This window comes from Plectropomus leopardus, chromosome 6 (genome assembly GCF_008729295.1).
Source record: "Plectropomus leopardus isolate mb chromosome 6, YSFRI_Pleo_2.0, whole genome shotgun sequence".
Classification (NCBI taxonomy): domain Eukaryota; kingdom Metazoa; phylum Chordata; class Actinopteri; order Perciformes; family Serranidae; genus Plectropomus; species Plectropomus leopardus.
The window spans coordinates 10,432,755-10,450,588 of NC_056468.1; the positions used below are offsets into that span (position 1 = coordinate 10,432,755).

Sequence of the window (17,834 nt, forward strand, 5' to 3'; positions counted from 1 at the left end):
AGCTGAGGAGCTTAGACGGTAAATCCTGCCTCCATCCCATTTTTCATTTTGCCCATTCTCCGTTCTTTTTCATTTGCATTCACATCTAGGCCTTGCTGCTTTTCTGCATCTCTCTCATGATCATTTGTTCATTCACTATCACTCTTTTTCCTCTCACCTTACTCTTTACCCTTTCCTCTCTGCGCCCCATTTCTTTTGGTCTGCGTGTGTGTGCGTGTGTGTGGTGGAATATACTGGTTGACCTCTGGGAGTCACACTTGTTTGTCCTGTAAATTTGTGATTCAGCAGTCTGCATGCTGCTGTGTATACGCATGTATGCAAACATACACATGGATACATACTTGCAGGCGGCAGGCGAGTACAGTATTAGTGGAGTGCAAGCATCTGTGCCTGCGCACACAGACTTAAGCTGTAGGGGTTATGTAACTTACTCTGCCATTTCAAATGATTTGAAATCACAAGTGCTTGCTGTGCTGCACTAGATTACTGTGTCTGGGCCAGCAGTATGTGCAGTATAGTCATATACTACATGATGCTAAGTGGAACTGGTGCTTGGGTGTTAAGTAATAGAGGGGAATCCTCTCTTAAAGACCCTGACAAGACCCAGCAATGGTAGTCTTTCCTCCAGCCTGCTTAATGGCCTTTCCTCTGGCTGCAGCTCAGCTGGAGCAAAGAAACAAACACATAATAACAAGAAAAAAGCATCTCAGGACAATATATTTATCTCGGGAAGCATAGCTGACATTTCGAGAGGCAACAAATTAGCTGTAAAGGTACAGTCTGTGCCACAGTTAGAGATGATGTACTGTTTGTTTCTGAGCGTAACTACTCCCACTGAAAAGTCAAGTAGTTTTTCTTTAGGGAGGCCGTCAGTTTTATTATAATGTAGTTCAGTCGAGTTGTAGCACACTGCGTGCCTGCTCATTTCCTAAAGGATTAGCATTCAGTGGCATAATTAGATGTGAAGTTAACCTAAAAGATTTTGCAAGAAGAACAAAGGTGGCTTTAAAACTCATCCTGGTGGAATCCTTACTCCTGTGGATGTCTGTCTATATTTGATATCTTCATCAGATATCTGCTGTTGGGATAGAATCGACCCCTGGTAGAAAACGTTAGCAGTTTTTTTTTTTGCTCAGCCATAGGCAGGATTATTACCCATCATTACGCATCATGCATATTCAACACAACAAGGGATGAAAGAGAGAGAGATGGAGAGAGAGAGTAATGAGGTTACCCCTGTTCGCCAGAGATTATACACAGAGCTTTCCCAACTACAAAAGATCAGAAGACCAAACGCTGAGAATAGGATGGGGAAAGCCTTTTCGTGTTAATTAGTCAATGCAGAGATGTTACTGTAGTATGTGCACCCCATTTCATCACAATGTTGCTGTGCATTGAACTCACAGTGGAGAGCAGCAGCAACAAAAATAGTTGAGGTAAACTGTACACGCCACATGCTGCTGCCGCTGTCTCAGGGGAGCTCTCCATGGTGCTGAACACCGAGACAGCCATTTTCAGGGCTCACATCTGAGGCTCTGCTGCTTTTAGTTTTTCCCCTTTTTTTGCAAAACATTAACTACCATCTATAGCTTAATTTAATGCAAGTATGATAAATGATAATTAGTAGTCAAGCTAGATACTGAGGTGGGTTTTGTGAGTTTATTTGTAAAAGGGTTGCTGTCGTACTCACAATGACAATACAAATGTTGACGTGGCATCGTCCATCTGCACTATCTTAGTTTAGGTTGTTAGCGCACTTACATTTACTAATTAGCATGCAACACAAAGTGTGTTATGTTATTCATTTGGCAGGTATTTGATCATAAAACAAAGTACTAGATAGATAAAAAAAATTAGTTATTTTATGGGCTTTTAAATGCCTTTATTCGATAGGACAGTGTAAGCATTAAAGGGGGAGAGAGAGGGGGTGACATGCAGCAAAGGGCCAAGGCCAGAATCGAACCCGCAGCTGTACATGGGGTGCCTGCTCTATCCACTGATCCACCAGGCACCCCATAGATAGATTAAAATTTTGACCAGATGATGATGCCAGATGGAAAAGTTTAGGAGGTCGCCAAATTTATTTCAACTCAACAATCCATCCAATAGTTGAGATATTGCACATGATTGGTTTAAGTTTGGCCTACCACTAGCTCTAAATGAAAAATCAGAAGATCTCCAAAGTCACCATAAAAGAGACCATAAATGCCTGAAAAAAATTTAATTGCAATCTGTCAATTTTTCTCTTAGATATTTTTGTCCCGGCCAACATAGTAGATCAACCAACTGACCAACAGACCGACATAGCCACCCCTAGAGCTGTGCAGCTATCCATGCTAAAAAAAACACACACACAAAAAACCCCATCACCAATTATGAAATAAAGTAGAAAAAGTAAATTGAAGAATATACTAATGAAAGTCAGACAAGTGAGATGTAAAAGACTGCAAGAAGTGATTACTTTTAGTATAGATTAATGATTGTCAGTGATTTCTTCCCAAAAATGTGAATTGCACGTTCCCAGAGCCTAAAGTCACATCTTCATTTTGTCCAACTAAATGTAGAAGGTAGATTTAATTGCCATTTTTCCTCAAACGTAGCATAAGTAAAAAAAAAAAAAAAAAAAAAAAAAAAATCCCTAAATCCTTCTAAGTCAATTGGCATTGAAGGAGGAGTTGAGGAGTCTCACAGCCTGGGGAAAGAAGCTGCCCCGTAGTCTGGTGGTTCGGCAGCGTCTCATTTCCTCAAATTTTTCTCATTAGAATTTTCACCTCATAATGATATAAAATCGAAAAAGCAGCAAATCTTCATTTAAACAGCTGGAAACCGAGAGCAGCTGGAAATTTTGCTTGATAACTGTAAAAGAAGAAAAAGAAAAAAAGATGTATATATTAATACACATATAAGAATATATTTATTTCCCATTATCTAGTACTTTTGTCCTTGATCTTTGTTAATCTTATATGAGTGAAAACGGAAACCCTAACCTGCTTTGGGGATCTTGTACACTGTGTACTAACCTGACACAAAGTTGTCAAGATATTGATTTTAAAAGATGTTTGCTGTGAAACAGAATGTGAAATTCCTGCTGCTTATACTGTAGTATGTAGGAGACATAGAGGTGGTATAGATTGCTGTGGAGGCACCTCTCTTCTGCATGCATTTGCATTAGTGCCACCGAGGCACGAATGTTAGATCCAGCCTAAGGGGATGGTCTTTCTCATCTGTCTTCATCTGCTGTGCAGTAAACGCCTCTTCACTTATACAGGAGCTCATTACTCACAATGGCAGCCATTTGAATCTTTTATCAGAGGGATTTTTAATTGAACATTGGCAAATGTGCTCCAAACAAATGGGCCTCAGCAAGCCTGAGAGCTGTGTGTGTGTGTGTGTGTGTGTGTGTGTGTGTGTGTGTGTGAGAGCGAAGTATTCATTGTGTGTGTTCAGCGTCTGGTTCTGAAAACTGTACACGTTAGAAACCAGCCCACATGGGAGATGGCAAGCTGTCTGCGGAGGCTCTGTGTGATTCACTCAAAGGAAATCATTTAGAGTCAACGTGGTTGTGTATATTGTGCATATAAACACGTCCAAGCTTTTTTAATCTTTTCATAGTTTTCTAACATTTCATTCATCTTTGCCAGGGCTTTTGTTGAATAGTAAGCAAGAAGTGTGGAGTTTTAGGTGTAAGGAATCTCATAGAAACTAGAGCTACAAACACTTGCAGTGGCTAATACCAATCCCAGCTGAATGAGTAAATGAATCATCTCTCAAGCATGAAAATGTATCTGAAACAGGCTTTTGGTTGAGAGGTTTTGTAAAACTTTAGCCTAAGAAGTTGACTCCACCACATTCTTGCAAAGTAACCTTAAAGTTGTTGTTGGTAACTTTTATTTAGAAAAAATTAAAAAACGAAACAAAATCACTTGTCATATTTGCTGACACTATCGGCCTGGATAATAGGAGGTTTGTCCAGCTGATGGGCAGTGCTTTGTACTTTGTTCAACAATTTCCAACATGGTGGCTATATTGAAAATGTTCTTACAGCTGAACAGTACACTAAATCCATTTTCTTAAAACATTTGAGGAGACAGATAGGCCATGCAGCAACAGATTCTGGAGTTATATTTGATCAGCGCTGCCTAGTTTGAAGTTTGACCGCACACGATCAGTGATTGACATGATTAACAGCTGCAGTAGAGACTCCTGGGCTCTGATTGTTTTTGGTGTGCAACAGTCTGATTCTAGCGAATGCTATTAGAAGCAGTAGGAAGAGGAGGGATGCGATTTTCTTATCAGATTATCTGTCTCATGTCAGGGCATAGTGACAGTTTCAGCAACTATAACATGATGTTATTTTCATAAAATGTAAAATGTACCTAACTCTAAATCCCCCAAAACTTAAAAAATCATCCTAATTGAATACTTAATCATGAAATTCTCACTTCAGGGGTGATTATTTTTCCACATCTTTCTGTCCAAGTGAAGCTTTTAGGCCTCGAAAGAATAGAAATCCTAGAGTAAATACTAACACTCACATACAGTTGAGCAGGATCACCGATGAACCAGCTAGACAGATATGGGGTCAAAGATGTAATCATACCAACTGTCACTTGCCTTGGGTGAAACACTAAAATGTTATCGATCTCAAAAGAGCCAAAGATGGTTTCTGTTGCTTCTGTTCGTCCTGCTCTCTGACCTTATTGCTCACTGTCTTATTGAATATTTTCAGCACTCGTGGGTCAAAAGAGGAACCAGCTACTGTCTTCTATTTATATGGATTTCAATATACATATTCTTAGTGAAACTGTGAGCTTTTCTGTGATGAAGTGTACATTCATGCTTTCTCACATACGGCATGCATTGTGTGCTGTGGGGCTTCTGGTGGCTCCACTGGTGCTTATTTTAGTCTTGCTCAGGGACACGTGGTGCCATGCAACCAGAGTGTGTGTGTATGTGTGTGTGTTTGTGCGCTTGTAGCACACACTGACACAGATAAAATCCTGTTTAATTCTATACGCTAATCTTGGAACATCCAGCTGCACTTTCACTCCCATCCATAGCAAGGCTATTTCTCATACACTGATGGAGAGCTCAGTCTGCTGATAAACAGGATCTGGTTGGTGATGTAATACTATGGCGTATTTGTACTGTAAGAGCAGTGCAATAGTTGGCTGTGCATTAAACAAATGCCCATAAAAAAGGTGTGTAAGTGTTCCCTTCACTACTGAATGCATCCCAGCTTGCCAGAACGTATTAACCTCCTGATTAGAGTGGAGTGACATAGAGATGTGGCATCTCCCGAGCAGGGTAGAACACACACACACACACACACACACACACACACACACACACACACACACACACACACACACACACGCACACACACACGCACACACACAGCTTTGATGAGGATATCCCATTTCTAGCTGTCTCCCGTGTGCTCCTACTGAGAAGCCAGTGGTGATGAATTCACTGAAGAATGCTGATAGACGAAACAAGTCACCCTTTGTGGAAATAGTGGCAGACTTTAGTCTTGTTTTGGCTCTAATCGCACATTGTGAAGAAAGCTCAACTTCTTTTCATTGTAATTCCTGCTAACACAGCATTCAGCTGTCAGCTGAGTCAAACGGCTGCTTGATGGAAAAATAACAGGCGCTCCAAAACCTTGGGAAGGAATATTAGGTGTCAGCTAGGCACTGGTTGAACCTTATATTATTACAAACTGACAGAATGCAATCTGCAGTACACGTGCAAAAATATTCCAGCTTCAGTCTCTATTTGCATGTTCATTTACATGGGAGACAAAATATGCCTAGCACCTGTGCAGAAATAGCGCAGGTGTTATTAATTAAGGATGCATTACATTTAGAAGTGTCAGTGCCGGGGCTCTGCGACTGTGCATACTGGCTTACAGGGACCCTGAAATGGAACAGAGCCATTGTTAAGGTTATTTGTTACACCCGTCCCTTACTACTATGACAAATAAGTGACCTTAGTACACTCAACAACTAACAGTATGTGAAAAATAAGGGAACATGGAACAGAGCTGTTGTAAATATCATAAGTAACGCCTGTGCTTTTGCTGCTATTTCAGGTAGACATGTTGGCTGTGAACAATATCTTTAGACTGATGAACAATATGTGATTTGTTAAAGTTATTAGCCCTGCTAGCAGTGTCAACATTTTGATTTGTGCAATACTTTGATTTATAAATAAATACCTGAAAAACAAGTGATCTTCCCATCACCTTAATCTGTACTTTGTGTTTAGAGATAATTGGCAAATTTTAGCATGCTATCATGCTTAGCTAAGATGTCAAATGCTCTGGCTGCTCAAATTGGATTATAAACTGTCTTTACATCACAACATTTGCAATGTGACACAAATCCAGAGTGACAGAAATGCAGTGTGGAACCCATGCTGCTGCTAGCAGAGCGCTGTCTGTAGAAATATGTGGAATTAAGTAGTCTGCTGGCACTTTGGGAGGAGGCGTCTGTACAGGCAAAACTTGAGGTGTCAAAGACTTCCGTTTATGCGTCTGCGTTGAAAAGCTGTATCACCAGTGTAGTTACATAGTTACTGATCCCTACGTTATTACCACAGCAATCCATACAAATAGTGTGGATAGACTGTATTAAAGATTTGATATTAGGAACAAATCTGATTTGTCTGCACCCTGAATGTAGCGTTAGTCTTATTAATTTACAGCTACTGCATGACTGACCAAAATAAATTAAGGCTCTTTGACAGATTTTTTTGTTTGATCCTTCTCATCACATGATTCCTGGAGGAGCACACCCAACATCCCCCAACATTTGAACCATAGAATCACACCGACCGACATTTTGCAATATCTATTAGATAATCTCTGGAAATCTCTCTGTTGCACACACACATAAACTCACACACCTAAATACTGCTGAATAATGAAATGCTCCTGCTCCCTCTTTCCCCGCCCAGTCTCGCTGAGTTCTCTCAGGAAGCTTCTGTTCCTGACAAACCATAGCAGCTGTCCTCTGCTTTTTTCCTCCCCAGGAGACTGAGATCAGCACCAGAAGGAAGGAGTGTGAAGCACTTGAGGCGGAGGTGAAGAAAAAGAATCAAACATGTCAGACTTTGGTAAGTGCTCCAAAAATATACCCTGGCCTCTGAGCGATAGGACGGAGGCTAAAATTGATTTGTACCTAAGAGCCTCGCCTGCTATCATCACACACAAACGTCCCCTGAAAAATTGAGTGGCGGGTCTGCTGTAATGATAGCTTGGCTCTCAGGCGGTGATGACTAAAATTGAAAAATAGGAGCAGTTAACTGCAAGTTGCAGTATCTGTGGGTTGGGTTGTGTTAGCTTGGGAAATACATTTGATAATGAGCGATACACTTTGAAGCAGTAAGTGTTTGCAGTGTGTGATCATGCACAAACACAGAGGAAGTACAGTGTATAGTACTCTGATCTATATGAGAATACCGTTGTGTACATCAGTGCTATCCTCAGGCTGTGGCTTTATTTGTTTCTTTCTTCAATATACACATTAGTTCATGGAGCTCTATACATCCCTGCTGTCACTTAAGTTTACAGCAGCACACAGCACCATGTGGGTTTTCAGGTACTGGTCACCACAGTTAAAGGTCAGAAACATGTTACACAATTCTTGTATTTTCATGTGATATTTGGTGCCTTTTTGAAGGACATTTTTTCACAGTGCCCCAGAAATTTCATTCTGCTGGAGTGGCTTTTACTCAGAACAAAAACCAAAGAAAGGGATATGAAAGGTGAGGTGGAGAGATCTTGCTGTGAAGAAAAGAAAACTTTGTTCTTTTAGGGATTGACCTATCCTTTTTTTTTCTTTCACGATTATCAATTACCAAAGCGACTGAAAACAGATATATGGAACTGATGTACATTAGCAGTAAAAATGTCAGAATTTACAGTGACAAACACCACGTCTTCAGCACAAAACATTGTCAAAACGCCCTCAAGCATCCTCTGTTTTGTTAAATCATGCAAAAGAAAACCTTTCAATATTATGTAAAAAAAAAAAAAAAAAAAGTCATTGTTATCATTCAGGATCCACAATATTGGATTATTTGCCGATATCCGATACACTGATATACAACAATTTCGATTTTTGAATTTCTGATTCCAATTTTTTATTTTAAGGCCAATATCTGCCAACACCATTGACAAGCCAATATTCTAATAGCCCTAATAATCATAAGTATTTGATATTTTACATAGCATAAATTAGCCTAGCAGCTAGTGGTGCAGTAGAATGTTTTGGTGAGTGGGTTCCCTGTATTGTTTGTATCGTTTGTATGTTTGTCGTGCATGTGACGAGAATGTGAGGATGCAGATGACTGCAATCGTGGCAGAGGTATCCCATAAAAGATAATACACCATTAAAGAAAAGAAGCCGATGTTAACATCTCGTGGCTACATGAATAGCTGCAACAAGTTGAATCTTATGTCATGATTTGTAGAGTTCATGATATACTGAAGTGAAATGCTGTAGCTGTGTTGATCTTTGTGTTTGCCTGAAATGATGAAGTGGAGGCAGGCCACATACAAGTGTGTGTGTGTGTGTGTGTATTCAACTTTTATTGTTATGTGAAGCAGGGGAGTGGAGGATTTGCAGTTGGAGCCAGGCTAAAGTACACTGAAGCAACCATTGACCAGCAGTGGCGAGTATAACCTTGTTATGTTGTATTTATTTCGTAGAAAAACACTTTGTAAATTAAATAGGAGGAGTCATCAGGCTCCATCAGTGCCTCACAGCAGGAGGACATCCCAAGTTGCAAATCACAGCACAAATAAACCTTAAGTGGATGGTTCTGGTCTGAGGGGTTTTAGCATTTTAGTTACAGCAGCACCACTAAGCAGAATAACTTATCATTTGTATTATGTTATACTGAGATGGAGCACTCTGCTCAACTTCTGTTAAAGTTTATTCTGAGGAAGAATGACATCTTACTGCTATGATGCTGTCGTGCTTAAAGTGGGATCCCATGGGCTCTGCAGCAAAATGTTGAGTTTAATTTCAGTTGAATTTACTAGAATTTTAAAGGATGTGTAAGTGTAGACATTTGTTGGCCTATGTTTTGGGAGCTGGAAGAAGTAATACAGGAAGCTGTATGAGTGACATAAAAGCTGATTTGTGCGTGGTGAAGTTTAGCACCACATAAAAATGATACGTGTTTGTAACCTGTAGAAGCAGAAGTAGGCACAGAGTAGTGCAGATGGCCTGCAGTGAGATTTTTCCTATGAAAGGCAGGAGCTGGAGAGATTCAGCAGTAATTTAAATGGCACTGTTTGGTCCTAGACTATTTGAATTCATCCCCGATGCCCCCAAGCCCTCTTCTTTAGATGAGCTGTCTTTGTGTGTGGCTCTCTGCCCCAAATAAACACTCCATTAGGACTGTTTTCTTTGCTGCCCTCCTCTCACGTTCCCTGCCCACAGCAGCACTTCCCTCCTCGCCCATTGTCAGCCTGCTGAGTCCGGGGTAAGCTACCCAAAGGACAAACTGTCCCCAAATGGCGTGCAGAAATGGCAGGCTGGTCTCCACAGACTGCAGCACAGCTCTTATCTCCCCCCGCACTGAGCTCCGAGAACAGAGACACAAACACAGACAAGACCAATGAACACTGCTGTGAGGGGATGGCGAGTTGACAGTAGTGTCAGTCCCTGTTTGGTCTTAACTGGCTTACCTCTCTGTCTCTCTGCTGTTTTTCCTCCTTCTCAGGTTAAAGTAAAGACTGCACATACAGAAGTAGGTGCAGCTGTTAGCATCTCAGCTCTGCTGGTGGATTTTCAACATTTTTTAACGAATACCGACAACATATACAGGAATTTACGTTCATCTTTCTTACTAATTCTTTGAATTTCCAGCTGGTATTAACGCCACGTCTCCTGACAGTGAGTTCAGCTGTCGTGTATATAAATACTGTGAGTGACAGTAAACACTGACATCGCCGTCTGGCATCTCCACCCTCCTGAATATCAGGTATATAACTACAGACCATCAGGAGAGTATGCCTCCAGTAGCATTTAAGGTCTGTTACCATGGCGACAAGCATCTGCTGTGCCAAATAGCTCGAAAATGTATCGGTGCTAATCGAAGATTAACACTGAGGCAGAGTGCAGAGTGCAGGCACACTCAACAAGTCCAAGGACTAAACTGCGGAGCTGTGCTCTCAAATTTAGCTCAATAACCGGTGTGAAGTGCCTGCCTCTGTGGTCAGCTTAGCTTTCATTATGAGCTGTTTGTAAACAAAAACACCTTCTGTTCAAGGCAGGATTGGCAGCTCGTGTTGCTTGGACACATGGCATGCATTGTATGTGCAAAAGCAAAAATGTAAGAAATCAGTTTCAGGATTTTTCTTTTCTCTCCATTTTTATTTAGTTTTTACACAGTACAGTAAATTCAGATGTATATCCTGAAAATGTGTTGCACCCCTTTCAGATGGCCTTGTTCTTTGTGTTTGTGGTTTGTTTGTTTATTTACACCATGGTGTTCAATTGTATGCAGAGGTCCACATGCCCTGTGTAAGGGAAATACAGTATATACTTTCACACGACACAGTGCAGCTGAAGTCGATACATTTTAACTGTACACTTAAAACCCTAAAATGACATTTTTGGCATTTTGCCCGCCCCATTTTACTTTTAAAGGGTTTATAGTAAGGCTTTTAAATTACAAATTCCATTGGGCAGGATTTTAAAACCAGGAAATGTTGATGGCTTCAGATGTTGATTTAGCTTTTTGTAATATTAAAAAAAATATATATATATATTGTGTTTTAATTGTTAAAAATATATTTTGGTCACACATCTGACCCAGGCATATGTGAAGAAGAGCTATCTATGCACACAACCATAACAAGTGCCAATAATAGTAGCCCATAACACACTATCTATCTCTGCCAGTTTCTCTCTCTACCACAAAAACACTTGCGTGTGCACACACACACACGCACTTCACCTCGTAATGTTTTTCATCTGGTCAAGAAAAAGTCTTGGGAAAAGATATAGGATGTATTTTTTTTAACTGTTTAACTGTGTGTAACTCAACAGAGATAAAAAAAGAAGCAAGATGGCTTGCTCGTTATATGTAGTTTACATATCTCGTCATACGGGCATATCAGATTTGTACATGGTGATCAAGTCGGAGGTTGCTTGCACCAGTTTAATAGGCCTGGTTTATACCTTATAATATCATCAGTATTAGAAGCAGCCAGTCATCTGGAGAGCAAGATTCAGACTGAGCCCCATGATACCTGTAATATGTGTACAATCAGTCATCAGTGCAGATCATCTGGATGAACACAGAGGGAGTCAGGTTAGAAATGTTCAGCTGATCTTTAGCACAATAAAAAAAGTTGTCTTCTACACTGAACAAGAGTGAATGATGCTGCTTACACTGAGTCCACAGAGCAGAGGGTAAGTGAAATGTTTGCTTTGCTTGTGTGTTAAATGGCAGAGTTGATTCATCTGTCAGGCTTGTCGAAATTAAACACACTGCTCTGGCACACCAGGCTGAGTCAGATCATGTCTGGATAAAACACACAACTGCCTCTGCACTGCTTTCAAACACAGAAGTGACCCAGGTACTCAGCCCTGGGCCTAATGTTGTTCCAGTGTATTAATAGTGTCTTTCACTTAGTCAATAACGTTTTGTTTAACAGAACTTATGCTTACTGTTTATGCCACGGAGGTTTTAATTGTTTCCTTATTTTTTTAACTATAACCCAGTCTCTAAAGAAATACTAATCATTGTTGAAGCAGGATTCATGCTGCATACATTTTATGTGTACACTGACATTAGTATTCAAAGCAGATCTTAAATGGCAAATCACACCTCAGCAGAAAAACCTCAGCTGAATAATGTTGGAGGCAGCTCAATATAGGCCACAATGTATTCTGCATGGGATTCTCTCCATCATTGGGCTCACAGGCTCTCCATAAAAATGTGTCTTGCCAAAGGATTATGACGTATACTGATCTCTTTAAAGCGTTAACACGTCGACAATACAGGACAAAGAAACAGCTGATTCTCTGTGTTCAAGACAATTTGGTTTGCATCACTACGTGTGCTCTGCCGCACCCGAATTCCAAAAAGGATTTTAAATGAGGATGGCAGTCATGTTGAAATGCTTAAATCAACAACAAGCTTTAATTTCTAAAGCATTTCTGTCCACTGTTCTCGTCAGTGTGCATACAGTAAAATGTGAGCTCTCTTTTTTTCAGTAGTTGTTTGTCCTTCAGAATGAACACCTGGAGGCTTAGCCAGCCCACATTAGCTCTGAATTGAAGGATCAATGGATATGAATAGGAATGCCAATGCAATCTAGTGCTTGTACGGGAAGCATTAAAATTGACTGGACACAATTGATGCAAGTGGAAATGCCAATATTTTTTGGGGGGGACGTGACAGGAATGAAATTAATGGAAAAGCAGCAGATCTCTGATGTGACTTTGGTATTGTCTTCAGGCTGTTGTTTACTTATCACTGCTCGTCCTTGACAGTATTTCTCATCTGTGATGTGCACATGTATTTATTGTACTGCATATATGCAGTTGTGTTCATACAGTGTATGTCATTGTCAATCCAAGAATTAACCTTTTTTTTTCCTTCAGTACAGACAAGTAAAACTAACAAAACTAAACTAAACAAATCAAATAATACCAGCAATGGCAGTAATCTCTGCCATTGAAATTTACAAATTATGTTCTTTAATGTACTTATTCAGTTATATATGATTTAAAATTATTATTATTATTATTATTATTATTTATTATTATTTATTATTATTATTATCATTATCATTATCATTATATTATTATTATTATTATTATTATTATTATTATTATTATCAGGAGTATAATTTGTATTATTAGTATAATTGATTGTAATTGTTAGTATAATAATAATGATGATAATAATAATGCTCATTTTGGTTTAATAGTGATACATTTTTAACATGTTTTTTGTGGATTTTTCACAGTCTCCTAAATAATACATTTCCTTTATTTGAAATTGTGAATTTGTAATTTAAACACAGACCAGTGTTTGTATGTATATAACATATAGTACTTATAACTGCCCCCACAGTATTAGTGAATGATACAATTCTAATAAATTTTGAATTTACAGTGCTATTCGTAGTCTTATATTCTGACGATGAACTAATAGAAATGTTAGAACATATGAATACCATTTTAATGATGCATGAGCTAGTTACCATGCTCTCATTGCAGGGCTCTTGGCTAACTTTTCCTTTGGTAACATTGGTGCTACATACTCTCTCAGTCACACCAGCACATGATTTGGTTGCACCCTTTTTTGGCTTATTTTTGACATTTAAATTACTGTTGTTTTTTATAATATGTCCAGTTGTATATCCAAATGTGCTACTTTGACTCTGATGCAGCTGCTTCTCTCTGTCTGCAGTCATCATTCTGTAGCAATCATCATTCAATCTGCAATCAGTTTGTGACATAGCAAGTCTAAGTGTACACCAGAGTTCACCAAAAAAAGGCTTTTTTTCATAGCAGACATTTTGACTTCTGGGCCAGCATGTGCAGTACTCGGACCCTGAAATTGAAGCAGATAAATATAACTCAGCCATTGTTCATTTGATTATTTACGCCTGTGATTCTCCGACTGTTAAAATGAGGTCTGTGGAAAAAGGCTTATTGCCATGACCACCACCAATTTTTCTAAGTGCATTTACCAAATAACTGATTTAACAATGCTTTACAATCATCACTGCAACTAATTAAATTGCTAAACATTTTCTAGTCTGTTAACATGTTCATTCTTGCATATATCATTTAAAAAAAAATTTCTCCTGTCTCCATTTGTCCTCTGAAACGTCCTTCATAAGTAAAACATAAGGGGGAAGGAGCAGGCGCACCATCACTAGCCATTAAGAGGCACAGTATTTACAGTATATTTATCATGCATGAGCCAGTGGGATTTTTAGCTGCTGACAAGAACGCCACTTGGCCTACATGCTGCTGTAGCTGCAGTGAATTGCACATTTCAGAGAACTCTCCAGTTGACACTGCAAATTGCATCCATGGCACGCCTCACGACTGTTGATTGAATGTAATTAAGTTTTCCTCCTCTGCAATGAGGGCATTTTTTTCACCCTCAGCTCAACACAGTTGGAAAGAGAGTGGAAAAAAAAAGAGAGCGAGAGAGAGACAGAGAGAGTGTGTGTGTGTGTGTGTGTGTGTGTGTGTCTGCGTGTTTGATTTAATCACAGTGAGCGGTGAAGAACATTTTTAAGGTTTCTTATTATATCTTTTCCAGTATCTTTAAAAGCTAGTATTATCACATTATTGTTGTTACACTGTGGTGGCTGAAATGGTAGCTTCGAGAACGTAGAGAACATCAAGCAGTTGCCTCATATGAATAATGCATGGGCTATCGTTAACAACATGTTGGGTTTGAGTGCTGTGCTCTCATCTAATCGTAGCAACTTCTTGGCTTTTAAACACTGTTTTCTTTCTGCCTCTTTTGTCTAGGAGAATGAGCTTCAAGATTTCCTCCAGGAGAACAAACACTTGAACCTCCAGCTGTTCAACAATAGCCACAAGACATCTGAGTATGAGAAGGTAAGAGCTAAAAAGGTCTCCGTTTTGAGTGTGTATTGTATATATTTCAATGTAGCTCCATTCTAGGATTGGTTGGTATCACAGTATTACGGTATACCAGGGTATCTCAAAATCCTGAAGGTATGTTTTTCAATACTGTTATTAATACAGATACTCCTCTTGCTTTTAAACTTCTTGTATGTAGTGCACAGCACACACCACCAGAGCTTAGTCTCTGGTCTTTACAGTCCTGTAATTGTTGCTGTATCTTTCAGCTCAGCTGCCTGTTCCACCAGTAAACAGCCGGCAGCCAGCAATGAGAGACCATTGCGAATAACCTCATGTTTTTTTCATTTAACTCTGTGACTTAAGGATTTATTTCAGCCAACTAGAGCTGGTATTGTTGGAACAGTGGACTTACTAACTAGATTACTAGCAAGAGTAACCAAGTTATTTTGTTTCTGGACAGTTTGAAGTGACGTATGAAGTGTGTTTTATGATGAGTTAATGAGACAATTAAGTCTCGTCAGTCCTCCCCGACCGAGGAAGTTAAGTTCAAAAGGTGTACAGTTTAATTTCTCTGAGGAATAAGAACAGTAGGCTTGAGAATATACTTTTTCACATTTGTGGGTTCCATTTGTGTATTTATCAGTCCTAAAATCTGACAGTAAGTAGTACACCCACTAAAGTGTTAGCACCACACACTTTTACCATCACATACCATATACCCCAGTAAAATTTCAGGAAGGTACGGAGCTTTGAAATATTGTATACTTTTCACTTGTGATGATTCTAAGCTCATATCTGTCACAAGAGCACACTTAAAATCTGTCTGTAGCCATGCTGGCAGTGTGACTCTATGGATGACTCTGTTGGCCAGTCAACCATTTTGGTCGAGACAATATACTGAAACAGCTATTGGTGTTCATTGATGGTATTGACTTTTTCTGTAGCTCCACTATAAGGATGACATTTTGTTCTTTATTGAACTATCTTGACAACTATTGGAAGAGCTCTCGAGAATTTTGGTACAGATATTCATAATTCCCAGAGGCTGAATCCTAATGACATTAGGATTGTGATTGACATGTGTCAACAACGGTTTGATGGATTGCCATGAAATGTGGTATAGACATTCATATTACCCTCAGGTGCTGATCCCTTAAAGTCCCTCTCTACTCAAATATGTCCCCTAAAATGTCTGACCTTGACTATACTGGCTTGTATCTGTGCAAAGGTTGTCATGAGAGAGATGTTTTCACAAAGCTCTACTGTAGGGGGTGGTGTCTGTGTATTTCCCTAAACTCCGAGTTTCAAGTGGGCCGTGGGCAAAATAGATTAGGTGCATCCCTAATACAAAAGCCAGTCTCTGTATTAGACAGGAAATGTGTCTCAATGGGGGAACAGATTTCAACACAGCACCAGCAAAAAAAATTGAAACCTCCAGCTAAGAGGAGATTTGTCAATACGGAGGGCAGAGTTAGCATTAGCACAGAAAAAGTTTCAACAGCAAACATGGTAGAGTGTGCAGTTTTTTTATGTAAACCAGACCATGGAGTTTCCTTCCGCTATCTACCAAAAACCTATTAGAAACAGATATTATTGGTTGTTTCACAAACACTAATGCAGTTTCAGCCACTGCCAATTCCATTAATAAAGATGCTAACCACTTATTCAGATACATTTGTTTGTCGACAATTGTTGCTCACAACAGACTCCTCCCCTGAGTCTGGGTCTGACTGAGACCAAAACATGTATGGCTGATGTTTCCTCTAATGCTAATGTTAGCTGTCTTTATGTGCACTGCTATTTCACTGGTCAAGCAAGCATGAGCAGTGCTGGAAAGAGTGGAAGGTGAAAGCGAAGTACACAAGCACATTTATCAATGAGAGCGAAAGAGTAGATTTTCTTCAAGCCCATTTTCAGAGTTTTTAAACAATTATATGGAAAATCATTTAAACAAAATATTATAAAATATAACTTTTTATTTGTCTTAAAAATGGAGGTTGCAAACAAGTGGCTAAATGACTACAGAGCATCATCACACCAAGCCACACTGGACATGGCTTTACAGCCTCGTAGAGGTGGCGATGCCACTATAGTATAGTTGATTTTAGCCTATCAATAGCTTTTTACTTCTGGTGATTAAAATTTAGGCTTCAAAAATCCTGAAAATGGTGTTCATTTGTGGAGTGATCCAAAATCCAATGGAAAAATCCCATAGGCTTTTTGACGAGGGAACCAGGGCAACATTAGCCTTTGGGTTGGCCTAGAGAAAAAACGTCAACCCTGGGGCACTCCATATACAGTGTAGGGTTATGACCAAATACTTGAAAAACTAATGACACTCAGCTTTAATTTGTGTTCGGTACTAATTGCCAAATGTTAGCATGCTAACATGTTAAAGATGGTGAAGATTACACCTGAAAAACATGAGCATGTTAGTATTGTCATGTTAAGCATTAGAATTTTGCACAAAGCACCGCAAAGCCTAAGGACAACCTCATAGAGCCGATGTGGCCTATATGTTTGTAGATTCTCAGTGTTGTGTTTCTAAGGGCCATAGCCTTTACATTAACACTCAATGATCAGATGACTTTCTGGGTCACACTAACTTATTGAAAACTGGAGGATGCCGGATAGATGGAGCGGCTTTTCCAGCTCTCTGTGTATAAATCTAAGCAACGAGCGTCCAACTCCATTAAAACACCCTTACCTCTCTTTAGCCCCAAGACCTGAAAGGCCTTCAGAGCCGATAACACAAAGGTAAAGTAGATCAACAAACAAAGATCACCAGGCCTCTCTCTATGGACAGGAGGGCAATTTCCTGAAGGAGCTGATTGGCAGGTAGTTGCTGTCGGGGTGAAAAAGGGTGGGATGCTGGTTATTGATGTCTTATCAGGACTTGTGTGGCTCCTGGAGCAGCTACACTGAACTGTTATCACACCGACGGATATGAGAGCAGCACTCTGCAGGGCAGTACGGATATTACCCCTCGCTCCCACCCCCGTGTTCTGATCCCTATCATCTCAGAATGAACTAGGAGGGGCTACAAACAGCACCTCCCTCTGCCCATAATAGACTATTGACCTGCTTCTGCTGGATCCAATATAGTTTAGTTCGATCTGTCTACATTAGGTCTGACAGTCACTCCCATCCATGTGGACAGCTTTTGCAGTGTAGAGGCGGGTGGCTCAGAGGCAGACTCACTGGTTTCTGTTTGTGTTTTGCTTTGCT

At 39.8% G+C, this 17,834-nt stretch overlaps 1 protein-coding gene across 1 annotated transcript in view; it reads left to right on the forward strand.

The window, feature by feature from the left end:
- rimbp2b (RIMS binding protein 2b) overlaps positions 1 to 17,834 on the forward strand; it is a 107,107-nt gene that overhangs the window by 47,012 nt on the left and 42,261 nt on the right. Inside the window, exons 4-5 of the mRNA XM_042488465.1 lie at positions 7,036 to 7,119; positions 14,529 to 14,618. Coding sequence (XP_042344399.1) covers positions 7,036 to 7,119; positions 14,529 to 14,618 — 174 coding nt within the window. The remainder of the gene's footprint in view (positions 1 to 7,035; positions 7,120 to 14,528; positions 14,619 to 17,834) is intronic.